This window comes from Oncorhynchus tshawytscha, linkage group LG16, assembly GCF_018296145.1.
Source record: "Oncorhynchus tshawytscha isolate Ot180627B linkage group LG16, Otsh_v2.0, whole genome shotgun sequence".
Taxonomy (NCBI): domain Eukaryota; kingdom Metazoa; phylum Chordata; class Actinopteri; order Salmoniformes; family Salmonidae; genus Oncorhynchus; species Oncorhynchus tshawytscha.
The window spans coordinates 5,065,279-5,085,873 of record NC_056444.1 but is presented as its reverse complement, the minus strand read 5'-3'; the positions used below and the strand labels follow the sequence as shown (position 1 = coordinate 5,085,873).

Below are 20,595 nucleotides of genomic sequence, written 5' to 3'. Positions count from 1 at the left end.
GAGCGGTATGACGGCTTCGTGGTCCCATGGTGTTTATACTTGCGTACTATTGTTTGTACAGATGAACGTGGTATCTTCAGGTGTTTGGAAATTGCTCCCAAGGATGAACCAGACTTGTGGAGGTCTACAATATTGACTGATTTCTTTTGATTTCCCCATGATGTCAAGCAAAGAGGCACTGAGTTTGAAGGTAGGCCTTGTTGTACATCCACAGGTACACCTCCAATTGACTCAAATTATGTCAATTAGCCTACCAGAGGCTTCTAAAGCCATGACATCATTTTCTGGAATATTCCAAGCTGTTTAAGGCACAGTCAACTTAGTGTATGTAAACTTCTGACCCACTGGAATTGTGATACAGTGAATTATAAGTGAAATAATCTGTCTGTAAACAATTGTTGAACATATTACTTGTGTCATGCACAAAGTAGATGTCCTAACCGACTTGCCAAAACTATAGTTTGTTAACAAGAAATTTGTGTAGTGGTTGAAAAATGAGTTTTAATGACTCCAACCTAAGTGTATGTTAACTTCTGACTTTAACTGTAAACCCCATAATAACAAAGTGACAATAGTTTTTTAGAAATGTTTGCAAATGTATTAAAAATAAAAAACAGAAATACCATACTTACATAAGTATTCAGACCCTTTGCTCTGAGCCTCGAAATTGAGCTCATGTTTCCATTTATCATCCTTGAGATGTTTCTACAACATGATTGGAGTCCATCTGCGGTGAATATAATTGATTGGACATGATTTGGAAAGGCACACACCTGAGCAATCGGGGGAGAAGGGCCTTGGTCAGGGAGGTGACCAAGAACCCGATGGTCACTCTTAGGGCTCTAGAGTTCCTCTGTGGAGATGGGAGAACCTTCCAGAAGGACAACCATCGCTGCAGAACTCCACCAATCAGGCCTTTATGGTAGAATGGCCAGATGGAAGACACTCCTCAGTAAAAGGCACATGACAGCCCACTATGAGTTTGAAAAAGGCACTTAAAGGTCTCTCAGACCATGAGAAACAAAATGTTCTGGTCTGATGAAACCAAGATTAAACTCTTTGGCCTGAATATCAAGTTTCACGTCTGGAGGAAACCTGGCACCATCCCTACGGTGAAGCATGGTGGTGGCAGCATCATGCTGTGGGAATGTTTTTCAGCAGCAGGGACTGTGAGACTTGTCAGGATTGAGGCAAAGATGAACCGAGCAAAGTAGAGAGAGATCCTTGATGAAAACCTGCTTCAGAGCACTCAGGACCTCAGACTCAGGCGAAGGTTCACCTTCCAAAAGGACAACGACCCTAAGTACAAAGCCAAGACAACGCAGGAGTGGCTTTGGAAACAAGTCTCTGAATGTCCTTGAGTGAGCCAGCTTGAACTCGATCAAATATCTCTGGAGAGACCAGAAAATAGCTGTGCAGCAACGCTCCCCTTCCAACCTGACAGAGCTTGAGAGGATCTGCAGAGAAGAATGGGAGAATCTCTCCAAATACAGGTGTGCCAATCTTGTAGCGTCATACCCAAGGAAACTCAAGGCTGTAATCGCCGAGTAAAGTGTCTGACCACTAAATGTAAATGTAATATTTCCATCTCTTTTATTTATACATTTGCAGAAATGTCAAAAACCTGTTTTTGCTTTGTCACTATTGGATATTGTGTGTAGATTGATGAGGAAAACAAATGATTTAATCCATTCTAGAATAAGGCTGTAGCATAACAAAAAGTGGAAAAAGTCAAGGGGTCTGAATACTTTCCAATAAATAAATAAAAAAATGTAAACGCAACATCCTACAATTTCAAAGATTTTTAATTTGAAATCAATTCATTAGACCCCAATCTATGGATTTCACTTGACTGGGCAGGCGTGCAGCCACGGTTGGGCCTGGAAGGGCATATGCCCACCCACTTGGCAGCCAGTCTCCCCCCTAGACCATCCCACAGGTCAAGAAGCCAGATGTGGATGTCGGCGTGGTGACACGTGGGCTGTGGTTTCGAAACCGGTTGGACGTACCTTCTCCACTACCGCCAATGTGTATAGGGGTGTGCTCCACAATCAGCTCCTTTGTTTTTTTTACTTTGAGGAAGAGGTTATTTTCCTCCACCAGGGCCCTCTCCTCCTCACTGTAGGCTGTCTCGTCATTGTTGGTAATCAGGCCAAATATGGTTGCGTCCTTTGCAAACTTGATGACTGAGTTGGAGTGTGTGGCCACACAGTCATGGGTGAACAGGGAGTACAGGAGGGGGCTGAGCACGCACGCTTGAAGGGCCCCTGTGTTGAGGATCAGTGAAGTGGAGGGGGTTGTTTCCTACCTTCACCACCTGGGGGCGGCCCATCAGGAAGTCCAGGACCCGGTTGCACAGTGCGGGGTTCAGACCCAGAGCCACAAGCTTAATGATGAGCTTGGAGGGTACTATGGTGTTGAAGGTTGTGCTTTAGTCAATGAACTACATTCTTACATAGGTATTCCTCTTGTCCAGGTGGGATGGGGCAGTGTGCAGTGCGATGTTACCTTTTGCTTTCTTGGGTACAGGAACAATGGTGGACATCTTGAAGCAAGCAGGGACTGCAGACTGGGATAGAAAGAGATTAAATATATCCGTAAACACTCCAGCCAGCTGGTCTGCGCATGCTCTGAGGACGTGGCTAAAGATGCCGTCTGGGCCGGCAGCCTTGCGATGGTTAACACACTAAATGTCTTACATCGGCCACAGAGAATGAGAACCCACGGTCCTTGGGAGCGGGCCATGTCAATGGCACTGTGTTATCTTCAAAGCAGGCGAGCCAGATATCGATATCCGCGACGTGGCTGGTTTTCCCTTTGTAATCTGTGATTGTCTGTAGAGCCTGCCACATGCGTCTCGTGTCTGAGCCGTTGAATTGCAACTCCACTTTGTCTCTGTACTGATGTTTTGCTTGTTTGATTGTCTTACGAAGGGAATACCTACCTACATTGTTTGTATTCAACCGTATTCCCAGTCACCTTGCCATGGAAAAATGCAGTGGTTTGCGCTTTTCAGTTTTGTGCGAATGCTGCCATCTATCCACGTTTTCTGGTTTGGGTAGGTTTTACTAGTCACAGTGGGAACAACATCCCCTATGATAAACTCAGTAACCGTGTTCCTACCTTCATACAGTCATACAGTGTGTATACATCAATGTTATTATCCGAGGCTACACGGAACATCCCAGTCCGCGTGATCAAAACAACCCAGGGTCGTCCAGAAGATGGACAGTAAGCGAGGGCAAGGCTTTAAAGGTCAAAGTTCAGAAGCCCAGGGGTCAGAGTATCCAATGATTCGGTAAATCCTATATAGTCTAAAGTGGCTTTCTCCACTCATCTCCTTTCCTTGAAGTGGCTTCCTCCACTCACCTCCTTCCCTTGAAGTGGACAGGTGACATCCCAGGACACTAGCCTAGTTGAATATTGAGATGTCCATTCTAACTCATTATCTTTCTACACTACATAATGACCAGTTTATTAGATTGATCAAATGTAGATATGAAGTTAATAGTATAATGAGGGTTTGATTTTCCATTGACTTTCAGACTGGATTTGTTAACGGGTTCATAATTGGTAGTTTACAGTCTAAAACAGCTAAATATTTAAAAAGCTGTTCCCTTTCCAGTGTACTTACTGTGGCTTCCTGTGCCAACACACATAGCTGTTAGATACAGAGGAGATGTGAGACTGAGGCATTTCTTTTATGATCAGTAATATTAAAAACCCAGCCATACTTTCTTCACATTGCCCTTTTTCTACGTATCATTCACTTTTTTTTATGACGGTAGTTATGATGTGGGTATTAACCAGGTGTTACGGAGTCATTTTCCCTCTTTACACACACACACACACACACACACACACACACACACACACACACACACACACACACACACACACACACACACACACACACACACACACACACACACACACACACACGCGCACACACACACACACCCACACACAACAGGTTACCGTGGTTACGGGTCATAAAGACTAAGGACAAGAGGTACAACTAGGGTTATGCATCCTAAATGGCACACTCAAAAGTAGTGCACTAAATTAGGGAATAGGGTGCCATTTTGGGGCACAAACATAGGTATTAGGCTAGTTGTGAGGTCACAGTCCATTAACTCCGTGATTCATGGTTCATTTTTAATGAGCAATGCTTGGTTCTGTTGACAATGGAATAGAATGTCTGGATGTCTGGTTATCATGGATCATTTTTAATGAGCAATGCTTGGTTCTGTTGACAATGGAATAGAATGTCTGGATGTCTGGTTATCATGGATCATTTTTAATGAGCAATGCTTGGTTCTGTTGACAATGGAATAGAATGTCTGGATGTCTGGTTATCATGGTTCATTTTTAATGAGCAATGCTTGGTTCTGTTGACAATGGAATAGAATGTCTGGATGTCTGGTTATCATGGATCATTTAATGAGTCTAATAAATATATGAACAAAATAACATTAAAATGGATGAATGAATGAAGGAATAAATGAACGAAGGAATAAATGAATGAAAGAAAAGTCTCCCACCTGTGTAGAGGTGTCTGGCAGGCTCCATCAGGCAGGTTAATGATGCTGTCCAGTCTGCTGTAGGAGGACAGCATCAGTTTAACTGCGTCTGTAGCTCCCTGGGAACAGGCAAAATGTAGAGCTGTGGACCGGTCCACCTGGAGAACAGTACACACACACACACACACACACACACACACACACACACACACTGGTTTTGTGTATCATGGAATTTCAGACACAGAAATGTGACAAACATTTCAGAAAACACAGACCTATTTTCCATGTTTCTACTTGTGTATGTGAAACCATGCATGCTACAGTACATCTCATAGACAGAGAGTGAAGAGAGAGTCAAATAGAGATAGGCATCTCCGGTGGGATGTACAGTGTATGTCATAGAGAGACGGGGAAAATACTTAATGAGAAATGCATGAATAGCAGGAGCAAATCAAATCAAATCATCAAATCAAATTTTATTTGTCACATACACATGGTTAGCAGATGTTAATGCGAGTGTAGCGAAATGCTTGTGCTTCTAGTTCCGACAATGCAGTAATAACCAACAAGTAACCTAACTAACAATTCCAAAACTACTGTCTTATACACAGTGTAAGGGGATAAATAATATGTACATAAGGATATATGAATGAGTGATGGTACAGAGCAGCATAGGCAAGATACAGTAGATGATATCGAGTACAGTATATACATATGAGATGAGTATGTAAACAAAGTGGCATAGATAAAGTGGCTAGTGATACATGTATTACATAAGGATGCAGTAGATGATATAGAGTACAGTATATACGTATGCATATGAGATGAATAATGAGTAAGTAACATTATATAAGGTAGCATTGTTTAAAGTGGCTAGTGATATATTTACATCATTTCCCATCAATTCCCATTTTTAAAGTGGCTGGAGTAGAGTCAGTGTCATTGTCAGTGTGTTGGCAGCAGCCACTCAATGTTAGTGGTGGCTGTTTAACAGTCTGATGGCCTTGAGATAGAAGCTGTTTTTCAGTCTCTCGGTCCCAGCTTTGATGCACCTGTACTGACCTCGCCTTCTGGATGATAGCGGGGTGAACAGGCAGTGGCTCGGGTGGTTGATGTCCTTGATGATCTTTATGGCCTTCCTGTAGCATCGGGTGGTGTAGGTGTCCTGGAGGGCAGATAGTTTGCCCCGGTGATGCGTTGTGCAGACCTCACTACCCTCTGGAGAGCCTTACGGTTGAGGGCGGAGCAGTTGCCGTACCAGGCGGTGATACAGCCCGCCAGGATGCTCTCGATTGTGCATCTGTAGAAGTTTGTGAGTGCTTTTGGTGACAAGCCGAATTTCTTCAGCCTCCTGAGGTTGAAGAGGCGCTGCTGCGCCTTCTTCACGATGCTGTCTGTGTGAGTGGACCAATTCAGTTTGTCTGTGATGTGTATGCCGAGGAACTTAAAACTTGCTACCCTCTCCACTACTGTTCCATCGATGTGGATAGGGGGTGTTCCCTCTGCTGTTTCCTGAAGTCCACAATCATCTCCTTAGTTTTGTTGACGTTGAATGTGAGGTTATTTTCCTGACACCACACTCCGAGGGCCCTCACCTCCTCCCTGTAGGCCGTCTCGTCGTTGTTGGTAATCAAGCTTACCACTGTTGTGTCGTCCGCAAATGATGATGATTGAGTTGGTGATTGAGTTGGAGGTGTGCGTGGCCACGCAGTCGTGGGTGAACAGGGAGTACAGGAGAGGGCTCAGAACGCACCCTTGTGGGGCCCCAGTGTTGAGGATCAGCGGGGAGGAGATGTTGTTGCCTACCCTCACTACCTGGGGGCGGCCCGTCAGGAAGTCCAGTACCCAGTTGCACAGGGCGGGGTCGAGACCCAGGGTCTCGAGCTTGATGACGAGCTTGGAGGGTACTATGGTGTTGAATGCCGAGCTGTAGTCGATGAACAGCATTCTCACATAGGTATTCCTCTTGTCCAGATGGGTTAGGGCAGTGTGCAGTGTGGTTGAGATTGCATCGTCTGTGGACCTATTTGGGCGGTAAGCAAATTGGAGTGGGTCTAGGGTGTCAGGTGGGGTGGAGGTGATAAGGTCCTTGACTAGTCTCTCAAAGCACTTCATGATGACGGATGTGAGTGCTACGGGCGGTAGTCGTTTAGCTCAGTTACCTTAGCTTTCTTGGGAACAGGAACAATGGTGGTCCTCTTGAAGCATGTGGGAACAGCAGACTGGTATAGGGATTGATTGAATATGTCCGTAAACACACCAGCCAGCTGGTCTGCGCATGCTCTGAGGGGGCGGCTGGGGATGCCGTCTGGGCCTGCAGCCTTGCGAGGGTTAACACGTTTAAATGTCTTACTCACCTCGGCTGCAGTGAAGGAGAGACCGAATGTTTTCGTTGCAGGCCGTGTCAGGGGCACTGTATTGTCCTCAAAGCGGGCAAAAAAGTTATTTAGTCTGCCTGGGATCAAGACATCCTGGTCCGTGACTGGGCTGGATTTCTTCCTGTAGTCCGTGATTGACTGTAGACCCTGCCACATGCCTCTTGTGTCTGAGCCGTTGAATTGAGATTCTACTTTGTCTCTGTACTGACGCTTAGCTTGTTTGATAGCCTTGCGGAGGGAATAGCTGCACTGTTTTTATTCGGTCATGTTACCAGACACCTTGCCCTGATTAAAAGCAGTGGTTCGCGCTTTCAGTTTCACACGAATGCTGCCATCAATCCACGGTTTCTGGTTAGGGAATGTTTTAATCGTTGCTATGGGAACGACATCTTCAACGCACGTTCTAATGAACTCGCACACCGAATCAGCGTATTCGTCAATGTTGTTGTCTGACGCAATACGAAACATCTCCCAGTCCACGTGATGGAAGCAGAGCAGAGCAGAGGTCACCGTCCTCACCTCCACACCACATACAGTACAGTTCAGGAAGTGGAGGTCAGTTCAGTACAGGAAGTGGAGGTCAGTTCAGTACATTAATAAGTGGAGGTCAGTACAGTACATTAATAAGTGGAGGTCAGTACAGTACATTAATAAGTGGAGGTCAGTTCAGTACATTAATAAGTGGAGTTCAGTACAGTACAGGAAGTGGAGTTCAGTACAGGAAGTGGAGGTCAGTTCAGTACAGGAAGTGGAGGTTAGTTCAGTACAGGAAGTGGAGTCAAGTACAGTACAGGAAGTCGAGCTCAGTACAGTACAGGAAGTGGAGGTCAGTACATTAATAAGTGGAGGTCAATTCAGTACATTAATAAGTGGAGGTCACATCAGCACATTAATAAGTGGAGGTCAGTTCAGTACATTAATAAGTGGAGGTCAATTCAGTACATTAATAAGTGGAGGTCAGTTCAGTACATTAATAAGTGGAGGTCACATCAGCACATTAATAAGTGGAGGTCAGTACAGTACATTAATAAGTGGAGGTCAGTACAGTACATTAATAAGTGAAGGTCAGTACAGTACAGGAAGTGGAGTTCAGTACAGGAAGTGGAGGTCAGTTCAGTACAGGAAGTGGAGGTTAGTTCAGTAGAGGAAGTGGAGGTCAGTACAGTACAGGAAGTGGAGGTCAGTACAGTACAGGAAGTGGAGCTCAGTACAGTACATTAATAAGTTGAGGTCAATTCAGTACATTAATAAGTGGAGGTCAGTACAATACATTAATAAGTGGAGGTCAGTACAGTACAGGAAGTGGAGGTCAGCACAGTACAGGAAGTGGAGGTCAGTACAGGAAGTGGAGGTCACTACAGGAAGTGGAGGTCAGTTCAGTGCAGGACGTGGAGGTCAGTTCAGTGCAGGACGTGGAGGTCAGTTCAGTGCAGGACGTGGAGGTCAGTTCAGTACAGGAAGTGGAGGTCAGTTCAGTACAGGAAGTGGAGGTCAGTACAGGAAGTGGAGGTCAGTTCAGTACAGGAAGTGGAGGACAGTACATTAATAAGTGGAGGTCAGTTCAGTACATAAATATTGGAGGTCAGTTCAGTACAGGAAGTGGAGGTCAGTACAGTACAGGAAGTGGAGGTCAGTACAGTACAGGAAGTGGAGATCAGTACATGAATAAGTGGAGGTCAATTCAGTACATTAATAAGTGGAGGTCAGTTCAGTACATTAATAAGTGGAGGTCAGTACAGTACATTAATAAGTGGAGGTCAGTACAGTACATTAATAAGTGGAGGTCAGTACAGTACATTAATAAGTGGAGGTCAGTTCAGTACACTAATAAGTGGAGGTCAGTTCAGTACAGGAAGTGGAGGTCAGTACAGTACAGGAAGTGGAGGCTAGTACAGTACATTAATAAGTGGTGGTCAGTACAGTACAGGAAGTGGAGATCAGTACAGTACAGGAAGTGGAGGTCAGTACAGTACAGGAAGTGGAGGTCAGTACAGTACAGGAAGTGGAGATCAGTACAGGAGGTGGAGGTCAGTACAGTACAGGAAGTGGAGGTCAGTTCAGTACAGGACGTGGAGATCAGTACAGTACAGGAAGTGGAGTTCAGTAGAGTACAGGAAGTGGAGGTCAGCACAGGATGTGGAAGTTATTATTATCAGGGGCTATTTCTGTCTGTCTGGACTCTATAGACTTCTGGTCCTGCATCTGATCTGGAGTTGAGTCCTTAATGACACCCTATTCCCTTAAAAGTGCACTTATTCACCAGGGTTAATAAGTCCCTCTTCAAAAGTAGTGCACTATATAGGGAAAAGGGTGCCATTTGAAGATCCTAAGATCCTAAGGAGATCCGTTTCCTGTAAAGAGGTCTACATGTGCAAAGCAAAAATCCCCTTTTGTAAATACGATTCTATTTAAATTAAATGTCCAAAGTGGGAGAAATTATTATCAAAAACCCAAGAAACTTCATGATTTGAGTTGTCCGTTTGGTAGCTACTAGATTCGGGAAACTTTTTGATAATTTATTGTATTTCGGTTGACTGAAATATGGCTGTAATAGGCTGATATTTATTCAAATAATGGTGACTGAAACAACCACTGTCTTTGTTTTTTATTTATTTGACCTTTATTTAACTAGGCAAGTCAGTTAAGAACAAATTCTTGTTTTCAATGATGGCCTAGGAACAGTGGGTTAACTGCCTGTTCAGGGGCAGAACAACAGACTTTTACCTTGTCAGCTCAGGGATTCGATCTTGCAAACTTTCACTGCTGCTTACTAGTCCAACACTCTAACCACTAGGCTACCTGCTGGTAACTAGTCCAACACTCTAACCACTAGGCTACCTGCTGGTTACTAGTCCAACACTCTAACCACTAGGCTACCTGCTGCTTACTAGTCCAACGCTCTAACCACTAGGCTACCTGCTGGTTACTAGTCCAATGCTTTAACCACTAGGCTACCTGCTGGTTACTAGTCCAACACTCTAACCACTAGGCTACCTGCTGCTTACTAGTCCAATGCTTTAACCACTAGGCTACCTGCTGGTTACTAGTCCAACGCTCTAACCACTAGGCTACCTGCTGCTTACTAGTCCAACGCTCTAACCACTAGGCTACCTGCTGGTTACTAGTCCAATGCTTTAACCACTAGGCTACCTGCTGGTTACTAGTCCAACACTCTAACCACTAGGCTACCTGCTGCTTACTAGTCCAATGCTTTAACCACTAGGCTACCTGCTGGTTACTAGTCCAATGCTTTAACCACTAGGCTACCTGCTGGTTACTAGTCCAACACTCTAACCACTAGGCTACCTGCTGGTTACTAGTCCAATGCTTTAACCACTAGGCTACCTGCTGGTTACTAGTCCAACGCTCTAACCACTAGGCTACCTGCTGCTTACTAGTCCAACGCTCTAACCACTAGGCTACCTGCTGGTTACTAGTCCAATGCTTTAACCACTAGGTTACCTGCTGGTTACTAGTCCAACACTGTAACCACTAGGCTACCTGCTGGTAACTAGTCCAATGCTCTAACCACTAGGCTACCTGCTGGTAACTAGTCCAATGCTCTAACCACTAGGCTACCTGCTGGTAACTAGTCCAATGCTTTAACCACTAGGCTACCTGCTGGTTACTAGTCCAATGCTTTAACCACTAGGTTACCTGCTGGTTACTAGTCCAACACTGTAACCACTAGGCTACCTGCTGGTAACTAGTCCAATGCTCTAACCACTAGGCTACCTGCTGGTAACTAGTCCAATGCTTTAACCACTAGGCTACCTGCTGGTTACTAGTCCAACGCTCTAACCACTAGGCTACCTGCTGCTTACTAACCCCTAGGCTACCTGCCACCCCATCCTAATGTACCTGTTGTTGGTCGATCTTGGCTCCTTTGTGAATGCAGAACTCGATGATGTCCACGTTGCCTCCCCTGACCGCCAGGTGAAGTGGACTATTGTATGACTTATCCAGGAAATTAATGTGTTCCTCTATGGAATGACCCATCTCCTCTCCTGGAAAAAAAAACAAAACACACAGGCAGAGTTATGTACAAGTACACCCCCCTGGACAGGATGCTACATGCAGAGAGCTCATCATCTAAAGTGGTTTCCTTTCCTCATCTCCTTTCCTTGAATAAGGACTATTGAGACCTAAGTGGACAGATGTATTGAGTTGAATCTCTGACGCATTATGGTATATTCTGTTCAAATTAATAACTCAAAAGGTTGTTCCCCTTAGTCCTGCCATCTGTCTGTCTGTCTGTCTGTCTGTCTGTCTGTCTGTCTGTCTGTCTGTCTGTCTGTCTGTCTGTCTGTCTGTCTGTCTGTCTGTCTGTCTGTCTGTCTGTCTGTCTGTCTGTCTGTCTGTCTGTCTGTCTGTCTGTCTGTCTGTCTGTCTGTCTGCCTGCCTGCCTGCCTGCCTGCCTGCCTGCCTGCCTGCCTGTCTGTCTGTCTGTCTGTCTGTCTGTCTGTCTGCCTGGTCTAAAGAATATCAATTCCCGTTTGGTCCAAAACTGACAACGACAGGAGCTTCACAAATATTTTGCTGTTGTACTAAACACACCAGCGTCCTGTTATGTATGACTCAGCTGCAGACCTCCCAGGTTAGGTAAACAGTGTGTCTGTGCTGAGGTCTCTGGTTTGTGTGGCTCCCTAGATGAACATTTAGGCACCAAATGGTTCCCGTATATCAGTAACAAAGATCCTGTATATTGACACAAAATGGCACCTGTGTGTCAGTAACAAAGATCCTGTATATTGACACAAAATGGCTCCTGTGTGTCAGTAACAAAGATCCTGTATGTTGACACCAAATGGCTCCTGTGTGTCAGTAACAAAGATCCTGTATGTTGACACCAAATGGCTCCTGTGTGTCAGTAACAAAGATCCTGTATGTTGACACCAAATGGCTCCTGTGTGTCAGTAACAAAGATCCTGTATGTTGACACAAAATGGCCACTATGTAGAGAACTTAGAAGTTCTTCCAAGAGAACTTCGAAACTCAAATGTCCGACTTGGAAACTTGTAGAAAAATTTGGTCAGATTTTCCAATAAGAAAGTATCAGAATCAACCAATAATAAGCTGTACACCAATACAATTGGATTTGATTGGATTTTGACAAAGATAGTAACATTGGTAAGGGATTACCCTGAGTATTAGCCTGTTTGTGCTATCATGCTAACATGCTATTATGCTAACATGCTATCATGCTAACATGTTTGGCTTGACAAGGACAGCATTGAAATTGATAAAAGCACAAACAGATCTCTGACCTGGCTAGTAATGGATGAGGGGGAAACTTACAATAGTAAAGTGCTTTTTACACCAATGGATAAGTGTAGCATCCTATACAAATGCAATCCTTTATTATCTCCTCATCAATAATGCCATACCAGCCTTGAGGATGACATCCATGGCTTTCTTTGAGCCTGCGAAGGCAGCTGCATGGATAGCATAGTGGCCCAGTTTGTTCTGACTGGAGAGCCGCGCCCCATGGCTCAGCTACAGTGCAGGGAATAGGACACAGGCGGACAGAGTCATCAGGAGTTTTTCATAAAGCAGAATTGTGACAGTTAATAACAGTGGGTCATTCTAAATTCCAGGGGAGACTGGAAGCTGTGTGCGTTATTTCTAACTCTTGGTTATAAACATTATACACATTTTGTATAAATTCTCTCATAAAAACAGGATAATTGAGTATTATTTGACATTAATTGTACAACTGGCTATGTACGTGTACTGTATACACTTACAGACATAATGTAAACAGTACAAGCCTATGTTACTCGATTCGATAGCACTTTCAGTGAAGTATGTACAATGCTTTGTAATGCACATAGAGGGAGAGGGAGGGAGAAGGAGGGAGGGAGAGGGAGATGGAGAGGGAGAGAAGGAGGGAGAGAGAGAGATAGAGAGAGATCCTCTCACCAGTATAGAGAGCGCCTCAGTATTATTGATGGAGCAGGCTAACATGACAGGAGTGTTGCCAAGACCTCCTTCTAGGTTAGACTCTGTCTTATAGTGAGACAACAGGAGCTGGGAGAAACCACACACACATTAACATTAATAATGAAACCTTATGTGATATGAATGAATTCATGAAATTGTATTTGTTCACTAACAGCAGCTGGGGAAACAACAACATTCTGTGATACATACCCATCTATGTCTCTTTCTACTCCCTGACACAGGGACACAGGGACCGCTAGTATTCTCACCCCCAGAACAGACAGTAGAAATGCTGACAAGGTCCTAGAGTCAGGGGAGGCTCAGCCTCATTAACCTTCATCACCAAGCTTGGCTTTGGGTGACCAGATTCTGTTTTGTAAGCCATATCTATCATCCCTTACTCTGGCACAACCTTGGGTTACCAGATGCCTCTTACCCACTAGAGTGACCCACGAACTCGCCAGATGCTCTTTCTTACCCCACGTGTCTCTATCCAGGGTGACCTAATCGATTACGTCCATCCACCCATATCTATTCACATGTCTTGGATCCATTGTCCGTTAGCTCTGGGTTACCAGATGCCTCGTACCCTCAAAAATGGTCCACATACTCAGCTTCAGCTTTTGTTTAAGACAGGGGTGTGAAAGCATAGGATCCAGCCCCCGAAGGGGGACCAATCTGGCCCATGGGTGATTTGATATGGGAATGATAGAAGGTGATAGTTGCGCCTGGTGAGTTGCTGACGCCAGCCCCGTGATGACTGAATCACCATTTGTGACATTGTCTGGATGGCTGACAATATGAGAGCTGACAATATGATGGCTGTCAATATGATGGCTGACCATATGATGGCTGACCATATGATGGCTGTCAATATGATGGCTGACCATATGATGGCTGACCATATGATGGCTGACCATATGATGGCTGACCATATGATGGCTGTCCATATGATGGCTGTCAATATGATGGCTGACCATATGATGGCTGACCATATGATGGCTGACCATATGATGGCTGTCAATATGATGGCTGACCATATGATGGCTGTCAATATGATGGCTGACCATATGATGGCTGACCATATGATGGCTGTCAATATGATGGCTGACAATATGATGGCTGACAATATGATGGCTGACCATATGATGGCCGACCATATGAGTCAAACACACCTTATCCGTGGCTTTCCCCTGGGCGGGACATTAAGAGCACGTACACCACTGGGCGATGTGAAGACAGATGAAAACGCTTAATATTGACTTAAAAACATTTTACTGTGTGAATTGAATCGTCTTGTTTGGTTAGATCTTAATTAAGATATATTACATTCAGTTTGTTGACTGTGTCCAGTGTGCTAATAATCACAATCTTCCATTTGGCTCATACACCCCCCTCTTTTCCCCTGTAACTCTTTACCAGGTTGTTCATGTAAATGAGAATGTGTTCTCAGTCAACTCCCCTGGTAAAATAAAATTAAAATAATCACAGATAAGAAAACGGCACTATTTTGTATATTTTTCTGATGTCGAGAAAATATATCTTTTTAAATCTGTGTAGCCCTCCGGTCAATGTTGAATACCGAATGTGACCCCGCGGCTAAATGAGTTTGACACTGCTGATTTAGGACAAGGAGGGAAATGAAAAGCCATGGTAAGGCAGTAGGGGGTGTTGGTGGGGGAGGTATGGGCAGGTAGTTTGGTGGGGCTGGTAAGGGCAGGTAGTTTAGTGAGGGAGGTAAGGGCAGGTAGTTTGGTGAGGGAGGTAAGGGCAGGTAGTTTAGTGGGGGAGGTATGGGCAGGTAGTTTGGTGAGGGAGGTAAGGGCAGGTACTTTGGTGGGGGAGGTAAGGGAGCTAAGGATCATGGTGTCTCACCTGGACCAGATGGTTGTGTGTGTGGCTAACAGCCAGGTGTAGAGGTGACATCAGGGCCTTGTTGAGGACGTTGGGTTCAGCCCCCAGCTCTAACAGAGCCCTGCAGCTGTCTGGCTGGTTCCTCTCCACAGCCCAGTGCAGCGGCATAGACCCCTCGTCATCATACACCTTCCACCCTGGGGAGAGAGGACAGAGGTAGGACACACACACATACACACACACATGCACACACACACACACACACGGATAAACAGACATACACACACACACGAACACACACACACACGCACACACACAAACACACACACGCATGCATAAACACACACACACACGCGCACACACACACACACACGGATAAACAGACATACACACACACACACGAACACACACATGCACATTCACACATACTGTATAATTAAGACGAGGAAACTTGAGAAAAAATTAAGAGGAAATATTTCACTCAAGTTAATCTACATCATACTGGCAGCCATTTTGTTTTTTTAGGATGGGAGCCTCACCATCTCTGACCGTGATGCTGGGTGTGTGTGTGGAGCCTCACCATCTCTGACTGTGATGCTGGGTGTGTGTGGAGCCTCACCATCTCTGACCGTGATGCTGGGTGTGTGTGGAGCCTCACCATCTCTGACCGTGATGCTGGGTGTGTGTGGAGCCTCACCATCTCTGACCGTGATGCTGGGTGTGTGTGGAGCCTCACCATCTCTGACCGTGATGCTGGGTGTGTGTGTGGAGCCTCACCATCTCTGACCGTGATGCTGGGTGTGTGTGTGGAGCCTCACCATCTCTGACTGTGATGCTGGGTGTGTGTGTGGAGCCTCACCATCTCTGACTGTGATGCTGGGTGTGTGTGTGGAGCCTCACCATCTCTGACTGTGATGCTGGGTGTGTGTGTGGAGCCTCACCATCTCTGACTGTGATGCTGGGTGTGTGTGTGGAGCCTCACCATCTCTGACTGTGATGCTGGGTGTGTGTGTGGAGCCTCACCATCTCTGACTGTGATGCTGGGTGTGTGGAGCCTCACCATCTCTGACCGTGATGCTGGGTGTGTGTGTGGAGCCTCACCATCTCTGACCGTGATGCTGGGTGTGTGTGTGGAGCCTCACCATCTCTGACTGTGATGCTGGGTGTGTGTGTGGAGCCTCACCATCTCTGACCGTGATGCTGGGTGTGTGGAGCCTCACCATCTCTGACTGTGATGCTGGGTGTGTGTGTGTGGAGCCTCACCATCTCTGACTGTGATGCTGGGTGTGTGTGTGGAGCCTCACCATCTCTGACCGTGATGCTGGGTGTGTGTGTGGAGCCTCACCATCTCTGACTTTGATGCTGGGTTTGTGTGTGGAGCCTCACCATCTCTGACCGTGATGCTGGGTGTGTGTGGAACCTCACCATCTCTGACTGTGATGCTGCAGATGAACCTGATAACAGGGGTGTTTCCTGCACCAGCAGCGTGGTGGACCAGAGAGGCACCAGAGTCATCCTGTTCCCTCAGTAACACTGGGTTCCTCCTCACCAAGCCCTCCAGCTGGGACACATCACCTCCCCGAGCCCACTGGACAGAAGTAAGGGACGGTTGGGGACAGAGATAAGGAAGGTTGGGGACAGAGATAAGGGACGGATGGGGACAGAGGTAAGGGACGGATGGGGACAGAGATAAGGGACGGATGGGGACAGAGGTAAGGAAGGTTGGGGACAGATGTTAGGGACGGATGGGGACAGATGTAAGGGACAGATGGGGACAGAGGTAAGGGATGGACGGGGACAGAGGTAAGGGACGGATGGGGACAGATGTAAGACACAGATGGGGACAGAGATAAGGGACGGATGGGGACAGAGGTAAGGAACGGATGGGGACAGATGTGAGGGACAGATGGGGACAGAGATAAGGGACGGATGGGGACAGAGGTAAGGGACGGATGGGGACAGAGGTAAGGGACGGATGGGGACAGAGGTAAGGGACAGATGGGGACAGAGGTAAGGGACGGATGGGGACAGAGGTAAGGGACGGATGGGGACAGAGGTAAGGGACGGATGGGGACAGATGTAAGGGAAAGATGGGGACAGAGGTAAGGGACGGATGGGGTTAATTCCATTTCAGTTCAATCAATTCAGCTACATTAACACATGTTGTATATATTGTATGACATCACATTTTAGGTGTGTTTCTGCATGTGTACCTCATTTTCCTATTTGATTTCTGCCTCTCTCTCTCTCTCTCTCTCTCTCTCTCTCTGTCTCTGTCTCTCTCTCTCTCTCTCTCTCTCTCTCTGTCTCTCTCTCTCTCTCTCTCTCTCTCTCTCTCTGTCTCTCTCTCTCTCTCTCTCTCTCTCTCTCTCTCTCTCCCCTCCCCACCCCTTCAACTTCCCCCTCCTTCCCCTCCCGTCCCCTCTCCCCTGTCTCGTATAAACACAACATCTAACCAATAAGGCCAAACACTCCTCCAAACTGTTTAAACTACACTGTGTTTACAAAACATTAGGAACATCTGCTCTTTCCATGACATAGACTGACCCGGTGAAAGCTACATCCACATCAATCAGTGTCGACGAAAGGGAGGAGACGTAGTAGTAGGTCTGTCAAGAACTGCAATGCTACTGGGTTTTTTACGCAGTTTCTAGTGTATCAAGAATGGTCCACCACCCAAAGGACCTCCAGCCAACTAGACACAACTGTGGACGTATTGGAGACAACATGGGCCAGCATTTTTTTTTAAATATTTGACCTTTTTTTAACTTGGCAAGTCAGTTAAAAGAAGAAATTCTTATTTACAATGACGGCCTACCAGAGAACTTCCTTGTTCAGGGGCAGAATGACCTTGTCAGTTCTGGGATTCTATCCAGCAACCTTTCGGTTACCCAAAACTAACCCTAACCCCTAGGCTACCTGCCGCCCCACCCCAGCATCCCTGTAGAAGCCATGCCCTTACAAATTGAGGCTCTTCTTAGTGCAAATGGGGTGCAATTCAATATTAGGAAGGTTTTCGTGGACTGTTTGATTCAAGCTTCAAGTTTCAAGTTTTAATGTCACACATATACACACATATATACAGTGGGGCAAAAAAGTATTTAGTCAGCCACCAATTGTGCAAGTTCTCCCACTTAAGAAGATGAGAGAGGCCTGTAATTTTCATCATAGGTACACTTCAACTATAACAGACAAAATGATTAAAAAAAAACAGAAAATCACATTGTAGGATTTTATATTAATTTATTTGCAAATTATGGTGGAAAATAAGTATTTGGTCAATGACAAAAGTTTATCTCAATACTTTGTTATATACCCTTTGTTGGCAATGACAGAGGTCAAACGTTTTCTGTAATTCTTCACAAGGTTTTCACACACTGTTGCTGGTATTTTGGCCCATTCCTCCATGCAGATCTCCTCTAGAGCAGTGATGATTTGGGGCTGTTGCTGGGCAACACGGACTTTCAACTCCCTCCAAAGAATTTCTATGGGGTTGAGATCTGGACACTGGCTAGGCCACTCCAGGACCTTGAAATGCTTCTTACGAAGCCACTCCTTCGTTGCCTGGGCGGTGTGTTTGGGGTCATTGTCATGCTGAAAGACCCAGGCACGATTCATCTTCAATGCCCTTGCTGATGGAAGGAGGTTTTCACTCAAAATCTCACGATACATGGCCCCATTCATTCTTTCCTTTACACGGATCAGTCTTCTTGGTTCATTTGCAGAAAAACAGCCCCAAAGCATGATGTTTCCACCCCCATGCTTCACAGTAGGTATGGTGTTCTTTGGATGCAACTCAGCATTCAAAAAGTTATATTTTGGTTTCATCTGACCATATGACATTCTTCTAATCTTCTTCTGGATCATCCAAATGCTCTCTAGCAAACTTCAGACGGGCCTGGACATGTACTGGCTTAAGCAGGGGGACACGACTGGCACTGCAGGATTTGATTCCCTGGCGGCGTAGTGTGTTACTGATGGTAGGCTTTGTTACTTTGGTCCCAGCTCTCTGCAGGTCATTCACCAGGTCCCCCGTGTGGTTCTGGGATTTTTGCTCACAGTTCTTGTGATAATTTTGACCCCATGGGGTAAGATCTTGCGTTGAGCCCCAGATCGAGGGAGATTATCAGTGGTCTTGTATGTCTTCCATTTCCGAATAATTGCTCCCACAGTTGATTTCTTCAAACAAAGCTGCTTACCTATTGCAGATTCAGTCTTCCCAGCCTGGTGCAGGTCTACACATTTTGTTTCTGGTGTCCTTTGACAGCTCTTTGGTCTTGGCCATAGTGGAGTTTGGAGTGTGACTGTTTGAGGTTGTGGATAGGTGTCTTTTATACTGATAACAAGTTCAAACAGGTGCCATTAATACAGGTAACGAGTGGAGGACAGAGGAGCCTTCTTAAAGAAGAAGTTACAGGTCTGTGAGAGCCAGAAATCTTGCTTGTTTGTAGGTGACCAAATACTTATTTTCCACCATAATTTGCAAATAAATTAATTAAAAATCCTACAATGTGATTTTCTGGATTTTTTTTCCTCATTTTGTCTGTCATAGTTGAAGTGTACCTATGATGAAAATTACAGGCCTCTCTCATCTTTTTAAGTGGGAGAACTTGCACAATTGGTGGCTGACTAAATACTTTTTTGCCCCACTATATATATATATATATATATATATACATACATACATATATATATATAAATTGTAAATGTATTTGGCTAAGGTGTATGTGAACTTCAGACTTCAACTATATAAACTCCAGTCGTGCTTTTTAGTCAGCTATGAATACCAGGCCCATATGTTTCATCTATTGTTTCATCTATTGTTTCCAGTACTTGTCTTATTCTCCGATGTAAAAAAAAATGGATATATTATCCAACAATCCCTTTTCAATTCTTTGCTCTAAGCATTTAAAAAAACTGATTTTGGATGAATAATACCAGACAATACCTTTTGATTTCTATGCGCCAAGTATTTAGCTAAAATGTTTGCATTTTTGCTAGAATTTTGCCTCACAACACTGAAGTGTAGTAGGACTCCAATTTTTAAATGGTCTGTACCTTTATATATACCACTTGGATCCTGTTTCAGTAACAATGATATCAGACCTGCTTGTTGTGTGTCTGACAATCTACCATTTATATAGGAGTGGTTAACAACATGCTAATGATGGTCCTCTGAGTATATCAAAAGTTTGGTATACCTCAACTCGCCCTGGAGTTTTCCCAGACTTAAATGCTTTAATTCCATCAAGAAGTTCCTACTCTGTAATTTGACCGTCACACGAGTCTTTCTTTAGAGATGTTAACTTTACATTATTGACAGGAAAAGAATCCCATACAATTAGCTCCGGTTAGCGGAGATGGAGGAGACTGAAACGAAAACATTTGCTTTACTTCCTCTTTCAAAATATAGTTCAGGGAATCATGACTCCATCATTTATAACAAGTTTCAGTAAAAAAAAGAAAACGTTGGTAGCATTTCTATGTTGAAGTTTGAAAATTAATTTGCGGCATTTTTCTCCATATTCCGTCCAGTTAACTTTATTTTTTATAATAAATAAACATATATAATATAATTGTATTTTTTGTAATATATTACACTGAGTCTTTCTTGAATAAGTTCCTCTTTTAGTTTTTCCTCTAACGTATTATGTCTAAGTTTTTATTGCTATCTAACTGTACTGTTAGTTCTTCAATTTCCTTTGTTAATATGGACTCTTGATCTAATTTGCTTTTGTTTTAGAGCTGAGTATTGAATTGCATGGCCTCAAGGCACATTTAAAGGTATCCCATACAGTAAGGGGATCTGCTGTACCTAATGCTATGTCTGAAAAAGTCAGTTATAAATTCTTCTCTCCTAGTTCTAAACAATTTATCATCTAGTAGGCTTTGATTAA

At 44.7% G+C, this 20,595-nt stretch overlaps 1 protein-coding gene across 2 annotated transcripts in view; it reads right to left on the bottom strand.

Annotated features, from left to right (window-relative positions):
* Positions 1 to 20,595, bottom strand: part of LOC112236354 (transient receptor potential cation channel subfamily A member 1-like) — a 76,341-nt gene that overhangs the window by 43,350 nt on the left and 12,396 nt on the right. For both annotated transcript variants that reach the window (XM_042298693.1, XM_042298694.1), the window contains exons 3-8: positions 16,124 to 16,286; positions 14,720 to 14,895; positions 12,824 to 12,931; positions 12,289 to 12,397; positions 10,763 to 10,908; positions 4,545 to 4,681 (exon numbers count right to left, since the gene is read on the bottom strand). In XM_042298693.1, the coding sequence (XP_042154627.1) occupies positions 4,545 to 4,681; positions 10,763 to 10,908; positions 12,289 to 12,397; positions 12,824 to 12,931; positions 14,720 to 14,895; positions 16,124 to 16,286 (839 nt within the window). The remainder of the gene's footprint in view (positions 1 to 4,544; positions 4,682 to 10,762; positions 10,909 to 12,288; positions 12,398 to 12,823; positions 12,932 to 14,719; positions 14,896 to 16,123; positions 16,287 to 20,595) is intronic.